This window comes from Meleagris gallopavo, chromosome Z (assembly GCF_905368555.1).
Source record: "Meleagris gallopavo chromosome Z, MGAL_WU_HG_1.1, whole genome shotgun sequence".
In the NCBI taxonomy this organism is placed as follows: Eukaryota; Metazoa; Chordata; class Aves; order Galliformes; family Phasianidae; genus Meleagris; species Meleagris gallopavo.
The window spans coordinates 19,218,561-19,235,653 of NC_139435.1; the positions used below are offsets into that span (position 1 = coordinate 19,218,561).

General features: G+C 37.7%; 1 protein-coding gene across 3 annotated transcripts in view; it reads left to right on the forward strand.

Annotated features, from left to right (window-relative positions):
* The window catches only part of NDUFAF2 (NADH:ubiquinone oxidoreductase complex assembly factor 2), a 44,069-nt gene that overhangs the window by 17,090 nt on the left and 9,886 nt on the right, over positions 1-17,093 (forward strand). For 2 of the 3 annotated variants that reach the window (XM_085214496.1, XM_085214498.1), the window contains exons 2-4: positions 4,317-4,406; positions 5,616-5,666; positions 13,819-13,859. In XM_085214496.1, coding sequence (XP_085070622.1) covers positions 4,317-4,406; positions 5,616-5,666; positions 13,819-13,859 — 182 coding nt within the window. The remainder of the gene's footprint in view (positions 1-4,316; positions 4,407-5,615; positions 5,667-13,818; positions 13,860-17,093) is intronic. The other variant, XM_085214497.1, reaches the window with a different exon arrangement.

Genomic DNA, 17,093 nt, shown 5'->3' on the forward strand with positions numbered 1-17,093 from the left:
TCTCATAAAAAAAATGATAATAAAAAAAATATAAAAATGGTACTCCTAACCTGAACAACAACAATAACTAATCTTCTGTCAGCATTTATTTTGTTGTTTTGAAGCATGTGAGAATACCCAAATAACATTACGTCACCTGCTGGACGAGCATAGAGAGATTTTTTTTTTTTTTTTGAACAGAATAATCACATTCAGTATGTCTCAGGTTGAACATTAGTGTTTGCAGATAGGGCCACTTAGATGGTTCTTGGAGTGTTAAAAGAAATTATAGACCACGCCACCAACTTCAGAGCCACATTGGCATGCTTAGATAGACTAACTGTGTCTCATGTCTTAAATGTTAGGAACTCTGTTCACATCTAGCTGAGATGCTAAGAGTTGTGTAATTGCTTTGCAGGTGAGAATGAGCAACTGAACCATAGTGGGAGTTTATTTTTCATGGGATGTTGATGTATCTGCATCTTTGTCTTGTTTTCCTGTCTGCATTCATTGGACTTTATTGATGCCTTTCTTTTGCTCTCAAATGTTCTGTCTCAGGCTATACCAAATAGTGCAAGCACAGCTGTGAAGTGTAATTTCACAATTTTCATGACAGAATGAATAACATATAAACCTCGCCCTTTACTTCAGAACTTGTGCTCTTGTTTTTACTTCTCTGTACTCTGCAGTAAAAAGCAAACAATGTAGCATACTCGTATTCTCTAATCTTTCAAGTACAGTGCATAAATTAGCCGTAATTATGTTCAGTCCTTGTATATGAACTAAATGTTCTTGGCAAATCTCAAACCTGAAATCCTTTTGTAAAATTTATTAAAATTTATTTAAAAAAAAAAAAAAAAGAATAGCATTAGCTTCTTTAGTGCAGCTGGCTGTAATAATTTGATTTATACTGTAAAAAAAAAAAAAAAGGCAAATGAGAGTTTGTCAATTATGTATAATTGAAACATAATTAATCATTCAAACCAGAATGTAACACTGCTTTGTTGGGTCGTATTGCTTAACTGATGTTATCCACAGCTGTAACTTTCTTTTCATTTCATTTACAATTCATACCCTTGCTGTCATTTGTCCATTTCTCTTCTCTGCATGACTGCTGTTTTGTTTATCTTCGTACATTGTTTTTATTTATGAAATACAAGTTATTGTACCATTTCATATCTACTTGCTAAATTCCCTTTTATACATGCTAAATCCCTGTTTTAAATAGGTTTTTGTGCGTTTACAGAAAATATTTGGTACTTCATTCCTGGATTTTTTCACATTTTGGCAGTAAGTGGTAGATAACAATTTCTTGAATCTGATAGACCAAAACAAACTAAAAGAACAGTTGGGAATAAGCTTCTACATGCCAGAGCACCAGACATCCACCAGCTGTTCCAGAAGTGGTGCTTGTACTAGCTTTATTTGCACCTTTGTTGGAAAAAGGATTGTGATATTGCATGTTTCCAGTAATTTTATTGTAGATTAATTTACAAAACAGAGGTTCTTTGTGAAGGTGTATTATCTGTTTGGGGCTTTGTGCTGCTTTCATGAGATAATTTGCAAGGCTTTTTGGTGAGCTAGAAATAGGGACCATGTTTGATATATCTTGCTGGGGGACCAGGCACCAGAGCATTTGGCAGAGCTTTTTAAATCTCAGCGACCACTGAGAGAGTTTGTTTCTCAGTCAGACTGCAATAAAAGGTATTTTTAAACTGACACTGTCTGGAGAGTACAGCAAGCTTTCAAAACATAAAGTTTGCATAAATACAAAATAAATATAAAATCCATGGGCTGTTATCTCTAGTAGAGCTACAGGTACATCCTTTTTATAGTATTAGATTTTCTTTTCAGGAATTACAACACAGGATGCCATCATTCACATCTTTGACATAGAAGTAGGTGAACACAAGTTGGCTACTCAGCAGCTCATAGTTGTTCACAGCATTGTAATTTTATTAAACTATTTAATATTAGAGAGAAGAACTCCGTTCTTGTACCCATTCGACCAGTTTGAACATCTTGCAATGACCAAAAAGCAGAGGATGGCCCGCATATGCTTGCACAGAGTCTGAAATGAGCATCAAAGCAGGTTTCTTTCCTGGAGAATTTTCAGTCTGAAGTCCCAAGTACTTTTCTCTGCAGTTGCAGTAACAGTTACTGTTTGTCAAGCTTTTTGGAGATCCCGAGCATGCGTAGAAACTGTGAATCTTCTCTTTCACCATAAGCTGTTTGACAGTCAGGTGAATAAAATGATATTTCTAGACACATTTTAATGTCCAGACACTTCTGGTAGAGCAGATACTTAACTGTCTACAGCTCGTGACCGTTCATTTAAGAATGAAGAATCATCTGCATCAGAATTGCTCCTTCGCTGATTCTTCAGCTTTCAGGACATCAATGTAAAGTAGTTAGACTAAATGTTAGGTATGGTTATTCACGATTCAAATTAGGCCTTCTAGTTCTCTTTCTGCTTAGTTTACCATACTTATTGATGGTTTCTGTGCTGGTCTGGATTCTTACTCAAAGTGTGCCTGTTAAGTGATACATTCTGTTTAGATGTTATAGATGTACTCAAGTCTGTACAGGCTTTCTGCTTGAAGTGTAATGTTCCAATGCAATGAAAATGCATTGTCCAGCTGTATGCTGGACATTTTGTCCAGAAGGAAGAAAGCTGTGCTGAAATCCAAGAAGATAGCATCAGTTGTCGTCTCTTGGTCAACTAGATGGATGACCTTGTTGTAAAAGGAAATTAAGTTAGTTGAACAGGATCTTCCCTTCATGAATGTGTTGACTGTGACCAATAACCACATTCTCCTTAGTATTAAAAGAAATAATAATAAAATAAAATAAAAAATTACAGAGTTAATCTATACAAGTCATCTTGTGGGATCTGAATTAACATCTAGAGGACAATCCCAAGATATGGCACCAACACCTACAAATGCATTGAAACTGCCTTGATAATCTCTTCTTTGATCATTCTGTCATATATTGCAAGTATTCTAAAGACTTGAATGATCTTGTTCAATCTGACTGCAAATTACAGTGCAATGAATTCTCACTACCAGCATCAATCAGTGTTTGTGTTAGGAAATGGAAAAATACACTCTCTTACTTCTGCTTGTGTTAGTTTAATCACACTGTTCTTGTATCTGTGTCGAGTTCAAATACTGGGCAGTTGTTTAAATGGTGCTGTGTTTGCAGTATAAAGTGGTGACTTTACAGTAATGAATAAGAGTGTTAATTCCTAGACTCATACAGAATCAGCAGTATCTATGGATGTTCTTACTGTTTTGCTGAGCTTGATACTTAACAATGAGAAGTAGTATGCAGAGATGAGTAAATTGCAATGACTGTTTTTCAGTAGGAAAAAAAAAATGTGGATGTTTATTTCAGTATTTCCTCAGGATGCCAAATCATAGCAACCTCATGGGCCTGGCAAAAAGAGGCTGGGGAATGATAATTCTTTTCTCTGTGAAGAATGGAGAAATTTTACATATTTTCTATTGTCTACTAGATTTAAAAGATTCTGGGACTTAAAAAAGTGAAGGCTGCATGATTAAAAAATTTTAAATATAATTTTAAAAATCTTAAATAGACACTATGTATTCCTCAGACAATGTATCTGCTGTGTTCTGTATCACCAGTCAAACCTCAGTTTTTCCTTTTTGATTGTTGCGGAATCTGAGTGGGTTGTAGATATACAGGTTCTCCACAATGGCTCCTCTTTTAATGTATTTAATGTTTCCTATCAGAGTGATCTTCATGTTTTTCATTTTTTAATGCAGTAAATAGTTAGCTGTTAAGCATATGGAAAGGCTCACATGCCCAGAGCCATTGCCACCAATGGGTCTGATGTGGCTTGAACATCTGGCAGAGCTCACCAATGAAGTCTGTGGTAACTTTTTGCCTCTATAGCCTTTTCAAGTTTCTGGACCCTTACCAGCAAAGGTATAGGTGGAAGATATCTGAATAAAGGGAAATGCAGGTTTGATTTACAAGTCCTCAGTGAAGTGTTTTCAAAGGGAGTATTAGTCTTGAGGTAGAATGAGGTAGACAGTTTGGGCCATTAATAATCCAAATGGGCAGTATAACATACAAATTTTTGATGAAGTTATTGAAATAGATAGCATCTCAAATAGATATCTTGATGGTAATCGTTTTCTCACTATTTTAATCCTTCATTTTTTATCTTCCAGACATCACTATATTTGTGTGAATAAGAGTTCTTTCAAAACGATACCATAATTGGTAATTTAAATGTTGTATGTGTGTATATATATGTGTATACATATATAACTGTTTCTTTTTACTTTTTCTCTCTTTTACTGTAGGGCAAATTAAGCCTGAAAGAAGGTTTGTAGAAGCAGTAAATCGGCAAGCATATCAGTATGAGATGGGTGACTTTCCAACAGAATGGGAAGGTAAATCTTGAATATTTTGGTTTTATTTCAAGATAACTTTGTCATTGAATTTAGATTCTTTTTTTTTTTTTAATGGAATGCCTTTCTGTATGAATAGGCTGTCTCTTGCCTTTCATTTTGGGTTGCTTTTTTATAATTGCTTTGATATGAATTTTTAAAGTGACTCCTTTAGAAATAAGGATAAGTAATGCTTAGGAAATCAGTACGTAATAAAAATGTAAATAAAATCTGCCTGATTATGACTTTCTCCTATTAAATGTGAAAATATTTGTGCCGGAGGGGGATCTGATAGAATAACCAAACTAACTTGCTAATTATGCCTTTACTGCAGTGTCAGTTTGTAGGTCAGCTCAATTATTGGTGGCACAGTGATGGGGCTTTTTTTAAATCATTATTTTAATCGCCATATCCGGCTTCCAGTACTTTTCCTTGCTTAGTCTTATAGGGAGTTGGAGACTCCATAAAGCAATTAATGTTGTTGTTTTTTTTTTTTCCCCATCAGTTCTAAGAAAATTTTCTTCCTATGTCCCAAAATTTCAGATAAATTCAGGGAAGTAGAGAAATTCCTCAAGATTAACTAAGCAGCCTTTGGAAGAGAGAAAGGAGAATGGGATTGTATGTTGTTCCTTGAGGTTGTAGGAGATTTAGCCTGGAGTGGCTTTAAGTATGATTTATGAACACTATATAAGCAAGGAACCTTGAAGCATAGGAATTCCACCAAAAAAAAAAAAAAAGGCTAACCAATTTTTTGTTCAATGTCAATTTAAGCAATATAAAGAGTTTTTAAAATAGTTTTTAGTAGCCAAAACTAATACTAATTGTGTATTTGAACAGGCTATTCAATTATGGAATAATTAGGAAATTATGGTTTATTTGCTACATTTTGGGATGTAAATTAATGTTGTGGAATGCTCTCTATTTCTTTTCTGCTTCCTGTGAAATGAAAAAGAATTTGAGTAAGAAATGGGAAAGAATGCCCTGGGCAGCCTGATCTAGTATTAGATATGGAGGTTGGTGGCCCTGCATGTGGCAGAGGAGTTGGAGCTTGGTTATCCTTGAGATGCCTTCAAACTCAAGCCATTCTGTGATTTTGTGAAAAGACTGGAGAGTGCAAGTGATACTATAGAAATCAGTCAGCTGACTAGGAATAGTTTAACACAGGGGTTTTAGACACACTTAGCTGACGGCTCTTTAACTCTATCCTTTTAGTTCTCTTCTTTATGAGGAAAGGGGAAATCGGATGCTTCCCAGGCTCTAAAGGTCTGTGTTTAACTTTCAGTCTGCTATCTTCTATCCAGACTTTTGAAAAATTTCCAGTGCATTCTTCCTGTGGGTGTTCACTTGATAGCTCATGCTGTTGTGTACTCTGATCGTTCCAGCAAATATTCTGAGGCTTTGCAGGAGCGTCTCTGAAGCACTTGCTGTTTCCTCTGAATGCTAAAAGATTAGTGTAAGATTAGAAGGCTTTATTCTTTGATCTTTTGGGAGGGTAGTTTTTGTTTTCTAAATCCTCTCTGCTAGGCACATTCTTAGATCTCCAGGAACATTCTCTCTAAATAGCATGCAAGTGGTCTGACATTTACATTGTCTCTGCTTCAGTTTTACCCACACTTTCTTTCAGCACTAGCATTCTCTTTCCCAGCCCTCTCAGTCTTTCCACTTGAAGAATTGTGCTAAAATCTGTGCTGTCTTGTTTCCTCTCCTTTTTTTTTCTAGGGAGCTGCTTTCACTTGTGCTTGGTTCTGCCAGGCACAGCTTTTTCACTAGTAGCTAATCCATACCGACTATGTCATGTAAAGCCACTCATCCTGGCACTTCCCTCAATTTCCTTATATCACACTGTACGGCTAGGAAAGTCTTGTAACCTTTATGAACAAAAGTACTGTCCCTGGAAATATTTAAGGGCCAAAAACTTGCGTGGAATCAGTCATGGGTTGCTTAGGGGAGTAAAGAGACTGAAGTGAAATATGAAGGGGATCTAGGAAAATCTCATTGTATTTCTAAGGCATACTGGCTTGTACAGCTAGTAAACTAAGGTAACTTGGGAACTGTGTTAATCAAGTTATAAATATTAAATAGGGTGAGACCGAGTAGGAAGCTATAAAGCAAGTAGATGTATCAAACATCCAAACTGTAGGCTCAGTTCCTGCATAGTCCTGGAAGTTTATTGAGTATAGGGCTGAAAGGTACCCTGAGTTTTCCTCTTAAAGATAGTAGTTTTAAAGTGGTGTGCAGGATTTAATTTCTGAAGTTAATCAGACCCATGGACACTATAGAGGGCTTGAATGTCCATTAAGGTTTCTGTTGAACTGAAGCATACTCCATATTGTAAAAATAGAATTGTAATTCCATGTGTTCTCTTTAGCATTAACTGACTGTGCACTTTTTATACTGTGGTTGAATTTAGAAAGTAATCCTGCAGAGAATGTCTTGAGGGTCCTAGTGAATGAAAAGCTGGATATGAGCCATCATTGTGTGCCTGCAGCCCAGAAGGCCAAACTGCATTCTAGGATGCATTGAAAGAGAGGTGACCGGTTGGGGAGGGGATTGTCCCCCTCTGTTCTGCCCTCTTGAGGGCCCATCTCATAATAGCATCCAGGACTGAGGCCCCCAGCACAAGAAAGACATGGAGTTGTTAGAGTGATCCTGAGGAGAGCTGCAAAGGTGATCAGAGTGCTGGAGCACTTCCCTTACAAGGAAGGACTGAGGGAGCTGGGCTTGCTCAGCTTGGAAAAGAGAAGGCTCCAGAGGGGACATCAGGGCAGCCTTCCAATATTTGAGGGAAGCTTTCAAGCAGGAGGGGTGGACTAACTTTATATGCAGTCTTGTAGAGATAGGAGAAGAGGGAATGGCTTTAAACTAAAAGAGGGAAGATTTAGGTTAGATGTTCGAATTTTTTTTACTTGGAAGGTGGTGAGACACTGACACAGGCTGCCCAGAGAAACTGTGGATGCCCCATCCCTGGAAGTATTCAAGGTCAGATTTGATGGGGCACTGGGCAGCCTGAGCTGGTGGGGTGCAGCCCTGCCCATGTCAGAAGGTATGTGGAACTGGATAATTGTTAAAGTCTCTTCCAACCTAAACTGTTCTAATGATTCTAATCCATGCACGCAATTTGAAGATTACATAAGAGGCTTAATCTTAGCAAAAATATATTCTAGTACAAGGCAAGGAAGTATGCTTTTCTTTTCCCTGGGCAATACAGATGCAGCCAATAGATAACCTTTCTGTAATGGTAACTCTGAATGTTGACCTACTGTAGAGTATGTAATTTACCTCCTCAGGACATGTTAGTAGTGCTCCCAAGAGGAGATCAGCAATTTTACATGCCTACAGTGATTTCTGAGATTGCATGCTTCATGCAGCAATAAAGCTCATATCTACTCCTTGTCTTGCATTTTTTTCCTGGTAACATTCAGTGATTAATGGTAGTCTTAATTTGCATACTCACTTTTACATTCATTACAGTGCCTTATATGCCAGTAGGAGTCTTAAAGTTCAATGAAAATCTCATGCATACTAATGAGAATGCAAATGAGCGCTAGTAAAAGAATGCAAAGGTCTTAAGGTAGAAAACGACTAGCTATATTGCAAAATTCCTTTCAGACAGAAGTGACATTACAGTGCATACAGAAAACAGGAAGTGCCATCCAGGTAAATTAAAAGCACTACCATAATTGATAGGAAAGAAACAGAGGCAATCAATCCATTTTACTAAAGTTTTGGGGACATACAAGCATGTTTTACTTGCGGTCAGTACGTATATGTAAACTTTGCTGCTTTAGCCATTTTGAAGCATTTTGGCTGACAGGGTGTGAGAGCACTTTGTTTTGTTAATGTGTAAGACGAGTGTTCATGTGGAAATCTTTTCTAGCTGCAACTGTCACTGGACTTTTTTTAAAAGTGTGTGTGTGGTCAAATACCTCATAACACCTGCCTGCATGGGAATCAGAGATAGGGTGCTCAAAATATTTCCACCTGAAAACTGTTGAAGATTAAGTATATTAAGTTCCTCCTATTCTTTCACCTGAAGAGTGGTCAGATGAACAATCTAAAAAAAATAGAAAAATGTGTTGCTTTTGAAATATTGACGAAACTATTTGAGACTGAAGTAAAATATAGCAGAATGCACTGAATTCAGATGAAAATTTCTGTGCTTTTAATCTTGTATTTAGTCTGTGCTTTATGTAAAATGTTTCTGGAATGGATTTTCACAGAGGAGATACTGTATATTAAAGCTAAATTCATCTTATGGCTATGAAGAGATTCTAGTACATTTTTGTTATACTTCTCAGTTACACAGTAGTGAATAAATTTTTCATTAAATAATGATTTTCTAATGCAGTTCATTAGAGATAATAATGTGTATGGTAATAATGTGAATGGTAAAATGAAATTACCTGTAGTAAGTTGGAAAATGGTTTCCGTTATTTGTGTCAGCAAGTTTTATTTAGACTTAAACTAACAAAATTTGTAATTCTGACACGTATTAAAAGAAGGAAAGTGATAGCTCTGGTATAGCATGTGTTCAATTGCTTTTTGTAGATGGAAAGAAAAATAGAATTATAGAATGATAGAATTGCTCAGGTTGGAAAAGACCTTCAGGATCGTCAAGTCTGACCACAACCAAACCATACTACCCTAACTCTAACAGTCTTCCACTAAATCATGTCCCTGAGCACCACATCCAAATGGTTTTTAAACACATTCAGGGTTGGTGACTCAACCACCTCCCTGGGGAGCCCATTCCAGTGCTTAACAAGCCTTACTGTAGAGAGGTTTTTCCTGATATCCAACATAAACTTCCCTTGGTGCAAGTTGAGGCCATTTCCCCTTGTCCTGTGGAGCTCTTGCTGTAAGCACCTTTTAGTACTGGAAGAGAACAATAAGGTCTCCTCTCATCTCCTTTTCCCTAAACTAAACAGCCCCAGTTCCTTCAGTCTCTCCTTGTAGGGCATATTCTCCAAGCTCTTCACAAGCCTTGTTGCCCTTCTCTGGATCTGCTCCCGCACCTCAAGGTCATTTTGGTACTGAGGTGCCCAAAACTGAGCACAATACTTGTTATCCTCACAAAGGCTTCTGACCTTTCTCACTGTAAACTCCTGGCCTTTTGGGGGGCGTCCCCCCAAACCGGTTTCTTCTTGCCCTGTGGACATCTAATCACCTCCCTGCCAGACGTCCTCGGGCTGTTCTCAAACCCTTATGATTATGGCCTTCATCCTCCTCACTATCCCAGACACAGAGTCTGCCATCCCTTATTTTCTAACAAGTTCTACATTCTTGCTTCTATAAACTATCTCTAACTATTCCCCTTCACTCCCCTTATTCTCAGTCACTGTGAAGCCTTTTTGACTTTTTACTTTCACTTATGGGGCCCGTCTCACCTTTCAGTACTTGAGGTGGGACCTCACCAGTGCTGAGTGCAGGGGCAGGATGACTTCTGTAGTTCTGCTCACCTCACCATTCCTGATACAAGCCAGGATGCCATTGGCCTTCTTGGCCACCTGGGCACACTGCTGGCTCATGTTCAGCTGACTGAATCCATCAGTACACCAAGATCCCTTTCCATCAGGCAGCTTTCCAGCCACTCCTCCCCAGGCCTGTACAGTTGCCTGGGGCTGTTGTGACCAAAACACAGGACTCGACACATGGCCCTGTTAAACTCAAACAGTTTACCTTGGCCCATCAATACAGTCTATCCAGCTCCCTCTGTAGTGCCCTTCTCCCCTCAGGCAGATTAGCATTCCCTCCCAGCTTGGTGTTGTCTGCAAATTTACTGAGGGTGCACTCAGTCCCCTCATCAAGACCATTAATAAAGATGTTAAATAGAAGTGGCCCCAGTACTCATGACCGGCTGCCAACTGGATTTAACTCCATTGACCACAATTCTTTGAGCCCGGCCATCCAGCCAGTGTTTTACCCAGCAGAGCGTACGCCCATCCAAACCGTGGACAACCAATTTCTTCACAAGAACATTGTAGAAGAGATGATAACTGTATATTGTGGAAGAGCATGATAACTGTGTGTGTTATTTGTGAATTTAAATGGATACATGTTGATAATAATATATTTGGATAATGGTATGAGAAATAAACTGAGGATAGTTTGATCGTTTTTGAGTGTTTGTATTAACTGTGATATATTATTAATTAATTAATTCAGCTCAGAAAGCAAATGGTATCCTGAGCTCCATCAGAAGAGGGGTGGCCAGCAGGGACAGGGAGGTGATTGTCCCCCTCTACTCTGCTCTTGTGAGACCCCATCTGGAGTACTGTGTCCAGGTCTGGAGCCCCCAGTACAAGAAAGACAGAGAGCTGTTGGAGAGGGTCCAGAGGAGAGCCACAAAGATGATCAGGGGGCTGAAGTACCTTCCCTACGAAGACAGGCTGAGGGAGCTGGGCTTGTTTAGCCTGGAGAAAAGAAAGCTGAGGGGTGACCTCATTGTAGCCTTTCAGTACCTAAACGGAGCCTACAAACAGGAAGGGAATCAACTTTTTGAAAGTGTAGATATCTGCAGGACAAGAGGAAATGGTTTTAAGTTGAGGGAGGGAAGGTTTAGGTTGGATGTCAGGGGGAAGTTCTTTACAGAAAGAGTGGTGAGGTGCTGGAAGAGGCTGCCCAGAGAGATTGTGGATGCCCCATCCCTGGAGGTGTTCAAGGCCAGACTGGATGGGGCCCTGGGCAGCCTCGTCTAGTATTAAATGGGGAGGTTGGTGGCCCTCATGTGGGGAGGGGTTGGAGATTCATGATCTTTGAGGTCCCTTCCAACACTGGCCATTCTGTGAATGAAAACAAGTTGCATAACACTCCTCAATTCTCAGGTCTGTTGACATAACTTGTACACAGTGTACTACCTTTCACTGTGCTGTTTGTGACTTCTTGTACTCAGGCAGATGATTAAATGATAAAATCTTTTAACAGAAGTATTCCATTCATCTGAAAATCATTGCAGAAATAACTGATTGTAAAAATCTATTGTAGTGACTATGTTTCAGCAATAGTTTGTAGCTGCAGCTCATTTTCTGTAGAATTTCAAATTTTAAGATTATATTTAAGAATTACTAAGTTGTAACCTGTTGAAATTAGGATGCAGCTGTGAAAATGTTTTCATTTTAAGAAAATACTGGCAATTTCAACAAAATGAAGTCATTTTTAGGTGCTGAGAGCAGTGTAATTGAGACCAGTGGGATTGTAACAAATTACTTCCAGTGACAAATAAATGAGGCATGGAAAGGAAAGAAGATGATACTTCATGGAAAGTATCCTAACACTTCAGTTTTCACCAAACATTTTAAGCTACTACTTTTCCATTTTTCTCCAACTGCATCTTTTAAACATACTTCTTGGTACTTGATATTTCTAGCACTTTCTAGCTTTTCTGTATGTGGTTAGAACTGTTGCTAGGTATGAACAACGATGATTTTTTTTTCAGGAGGAAAGGCTTTTGTGCGGTGTTTTTTTCTAATAACATTGTTGAACCTTTTTCAAAGAGTGCCTGCAAAGCTGTCAGCATACCAGCTTAGGTGTGGGACTTGTCAGATTTGGTATTTGGAAATTCTCATAAAGTTAAAGTGCTTGAAAATGCTACAAATACATGAATCTTTTCTAATTCTACAGAACTAAGGAGAAAGTCATCTTGTTGTAACTGAATTATTGTGATGGACTCTTTTTGCTTTCTACTAACATAAAACTTTTGAATAAAGTTTGATGTTGCTATTCAGTACTCAGACACTTCCCCCCAGTTGCATATTTGGGTCTTATCTTTGCTAGGACTTGAAGACTACTGAGTTGACAGGTATTGATATTCATAAATATATGCGTGACAATCTTAAGAAAATATGTTTCAGAAATTGTCATCTGATGGACAAGAAACAAACAATTTCGTGTAATTGAAGATTATTTTATCATTAACCTTGAATTAGAGCTATTGGCTTTGCCGTGGCGACTGATTTCTAAGCTGTGTAATGACATTTTTCCTGATTTAATTCCAGTCTTACAATAATTTTAAGCTATTCCTCCTAAAATCAGTTTAATCATGTTGATGAAGCAGAGTAGTGTTAGTGGTTCATTGTATGGGTGATTGCATTTTCAGTAGTCAGGTGAAATTGTGGCTCCATGCAGCTGTTAGCTCTTGGAACTTGCTGCTTGACTTATTTGCAGTTCTCCTCAAAATCCAGTGGAACTGGAAGATTAAAATTTGAAATAACCCCTTCTAATATCATTTCAGAAAGAAATGACCAGGAATATGGTGTGTGAGTGATAATGTGTGATAATGAAAATGGCATTTTTGTTCTAATTTTCAAGCATAGTAACAATTATCCAAAAAAATTAAAGAACATTATGCCTTTTATCTGCTTTCTTAATATTTGTCCATCTGCTTGCTGCTATGTGCATGCTTCTGCAAATTCATCTAAAAAGTAGAAACGGGGAAGAAAATCAAAATGTCTACACAATATGCTAACTGGCACCTAGCAATTCAACAGTTTTGAGAAAATGTTGCAACTCGGTAGTGGTACTTTTGAAGAGAGATGCATATTGACTTGTTCTCAGTCAGGGAATTTGTTCATCTAACAATTTCGGTAACAGAATTGGAGCTCTCTGTAATAATTCATTCGATGAATGAAGCAAGATTGGACATGGTGCCACTTCTCTGTCGGCAATGAAATCCCCTTGGATTGTTGTTTCCAGTCAGCTCTGCACTGACAGGCAGCTTGTGGTAGGAGTAGACGTACAGCTGTTGATTATAATTCATAATGGGAAACCAAAATCACAGGGCAATCAACATTGCCACTGCTCTAAATCTACTGCTGTCCTTTCTACCATGAATTTGCTGAGATGGAGGGAGCATCCTTTCTTTCCTTCTGTTATCCTACCTTCCCTTTGATGTAACAGGTAAAACCTTGCAACCTATCTGAGACTAGGCAGACAGAGCTTGTGCAGGTTTATGGTTATATTTTGCACCCCGTGAAAGAACTCTAGTCAGTACTAATGTCTATGAGAGCTTTTCAAGCTTTAACGGTGCCTGAGGCATATACAGAGGTTGTTTTTCTCCAGAGTAGTCTAAAGCTTTTCATACTTTCATGTTATTTTCTCAGGGTGAAACTCTGCTTTTCTGTGTAGCAAGCTCAACAAAAGGCTGCGTCTTAAGCCCTATTCTGGCATTCTGGGTAGTGTGTAAGCTGTGCTCTCACAACAGGAACATGTTCTTTTTTCCTTCTGTGATGGCTGAGAGTATTGACATGGGACATAACATATTGGGACTTGATACTTAGAGGAATGTTATTTTGGCTTGCTGTGTTGTGTCAAATTTTTATATAAATGTTTGCTTTCTGTTACAAAGTCAGTATCATTTTGAGTTGTAATACTGTCTGTTATCTTTGAAATAATACATTTGATTTTATTTCTTTTGCAGCTTGGATAAGAAAAAAAAGAAAGGATCCACCCACCATTGAGGTAAGATATGAATTGTGTTTAGATTTTCAATTGTGGCAGTTAAAACTACAGTAATTCTTTTACAGTAGACTTATTTGTTCTTACTTGTCCAGTAAGTTGTTGCTTTGGAGAGAGAAGTTAGTATGTTGCTTGCCTAATTTAAGAAATAACATTAAGACTTGATGTATATACTTAGGAAAATGAAAAACACATGGAAATAAAACCCCCAATGTTCTGTTCTTTGTTTCTTTTATTTGTTTGAAATTAACGTCTTTAAGATAGTCATGGTTATTCAAGAGTTTGTTGTTTTTTGGTTGTTTTTTTTTTTTTAATTAGATCAATTCTCAAATTACTGCTGTGAATTTTTAGGACAGGTCTTCTGCTAATTAATGCAACCTTTTTTTCAAGGTAGCCGATATTAAAATGTGGGTTTCAAATCTAGTTGCCAGCATTTTCATCAGTAAAAGCAAACAGACTGCATTAACATTGTATATTGCTAATGAGATGGGGGAGTTGTAGCCATGACTTATTCTCTCAGTGGTTTCTAGTGGAACAAAGAAGCAAAATGTCCTATAATTTTAATGCTAATGACTTTGTAAAGAGTAGAATGAATTCAGCTCTGGTCTGTGTATGCACACATGTGCACACATTTCTACTTCTTACCCTGGACTTGCATTGTAAGTTGCTAAGTGTTAGCTAGGAGTGATTGAGTAGGCAAAGTGTGGGTTACTACAGAAGATTCAAACTAACAGCCATAGGGACATAAACTTGACTTACATCAATAGAAATAATTGCTTTGACCAAAGCTTTGGTCACTTGGATCTTCTGAAATGCGTTGATTGTGAAATGTTGTCCTGCCTACTTGTACATTTGGATGAGCTTGAGAAGCTTTTCATCATGATGTTTACAAGCCATAGCTCTCATGCAACATAAAGCTTTTCAATGTTTGTGCCTTTTTTTATCCTTTGCCTCTGAGGTTGCAGAGATAAGGGCTATACTACATGCGTGAATGGAAGAAAATGTTAAATTTACCTTCAGATGATGGGACCCAGGGAATTAATATACCTAAAAGAAAACCCACAAACTTTTTTTCCCTCTCTCCTAATCCTAATTTTTTGCGCAAAAGGGATACCTCAGTAAGCATTCCATCTAAGCTTGGACTGCTCTTTTAAGTGGCCATGTCCTATGTATACTATATGCATAGAACATTTGTTGTTGAAAGCATCATATCATGTGATGCTTGAAGGCACGAGGTGTTTAATGCATTTTATGCTATCATTTCCAAGAGCCAAACTCTTAATCGTGCTCAGATGAACCTACTCCAGAGAACATGGGCAGCCCTGGGTTTAGAATTTGTAAAATAAAGCTCCTTCTGGCACTGGAGCTGTTGTTCTCTTTCCAAAGGGAGTCTCTACAGGTGAGAGAACTGTGGATTAGTGGTGTAAAATATTCAGAACGTTCCAGAAAAAAGCAACCTACGGAGGCTGAAAGACTAGTGGGAATAGTGTTGCAGAGTTAACAAGACTGCTTATACCTTCAGTTCCGTGAATTAACAGATCTGAAAAACTATTTAGCAGTTAGGTTTTTTACCTGCAGGGCAGTGCATTGACCTTATCAGAGCAGAAGTATTATACCAGCAATTTGTATAGCAGTTACCTTTTCTTTCGAAAAATCTCCAATGTGGATTGTTTTTTTGTTTGTTTTTGTTTTTTTGTTGTTGTTGTTGTTTTTGTCCTGTATAAGGGAAGATAGTTCAAGTACACATATGTTAAAAATTCTTGCAAAAAATTTGCAATGCTTTTTAAATGTGATACCGACTTATTTTTTTTCTGTATTAGTATGGGGTAACATGCATGTTCTACTTTCCTCCTTAATTAGAAACTGTTATATCACGGTGTAATTGTAAAGATAGTGGTGAAGTGCATGCAGAATACTATTCGGTGTCAAATGTAGAACTGTTTAGCTTCAGTGCTTTAGGTACACAAAATTTGTGGGCAGCTATTGTGTATTATATTCCCGTTTTGATAGTAATGCTGATATGGTAAACTGCTATTTGGCAGGTGTGGAACCAGGGAATATTTTTGACCATGTTTCTTGTTGAATCTATGTATAACAAATCTTCTTGTTCTTTTACATATTTCTCTTGGGACTTGACTGGGTTTTTTTGTGCCTTAATGACATTTTACTGTCAACATCACATTGTAACACTGCAGAAAAACATTCCAATTCCTTTTTTATGATTGTCATTTTTTTAGCCTGCCCCCCCCTTTTTTTTTAATTTATGTTGTATATTGAGCTTTATGTTAAGCTTTATTAAAATTTCTGTTCCACTTCTTTGGTCCGTTTGCCTACTATCCCCCATGTAGTATTTTGTGGTGGGTTTTTTTGTTTTTTGTTTTTTTTCCTTATGTTTTTATCTTTTATTCAGCTCTCCGCTGTGGGTGATAGAGGTTGCCAAAATGCTTGTACATTCAGATCTCTTGGAGAGGTCTATGATAAAACTTGGGAAATATAGCGAAGCTTCACAAATGAGCTGAATATCTTGCTGTGATAGTATCTGCGAGCACCTCCTGGGAACCAGTGAATTTTGTAGGCCAAGGAAATGTGGCTCAGAATCATTACATCAGTCACTGAAGTGAGGGTGAATGTGAGTTGTCTTTATTTACGCTGGTCAGCATGGTGAGCTCATGACACCATTTTTTCTTCTGATTACAGATTTCACTTCTGACTTAAAACATGGCATCTTAGTGTTTTGTATTTTGCATGTCTCAGTTGCAAAGAAGAAAGGGCAAGGGGGAAATCCTCCTGTGGACTTTCTTTTTGGTCTCCTGTTGCTTTTCCATTCACCAAACTGGAACTCTCCATATTTAAAAGATGTTGAACAGTCTATTACCTGTAAGAGTGGCTTTTTATGTACCTTCATGAATTCCAAGCAAAGATCTGCTAACAAGAACTTCTCAGGACTTTGTTGATAGAGCAGTTTTCATGACATTCATAAGCGTTCTACATCTCTTGCACTCACTAGGGGCCATTTATTTAAAATTTGAGAGAGTAGTATCATTAAAAGTAGCTTAGAAATCTTGTATTAGAGACACACTGAGTCTTCAGCTTCAAAGCCTGGTGTTAAGGAACCAAGAGGTGCATTTTTAAGGATGTAGCTAACATTAAAAATATCCAGTATATAGTGCATTTTTTAAGCTTTTTTTATTTGTAACTTACAAGCTTAATATTTCTTATTTCAGTGGACATCAGATT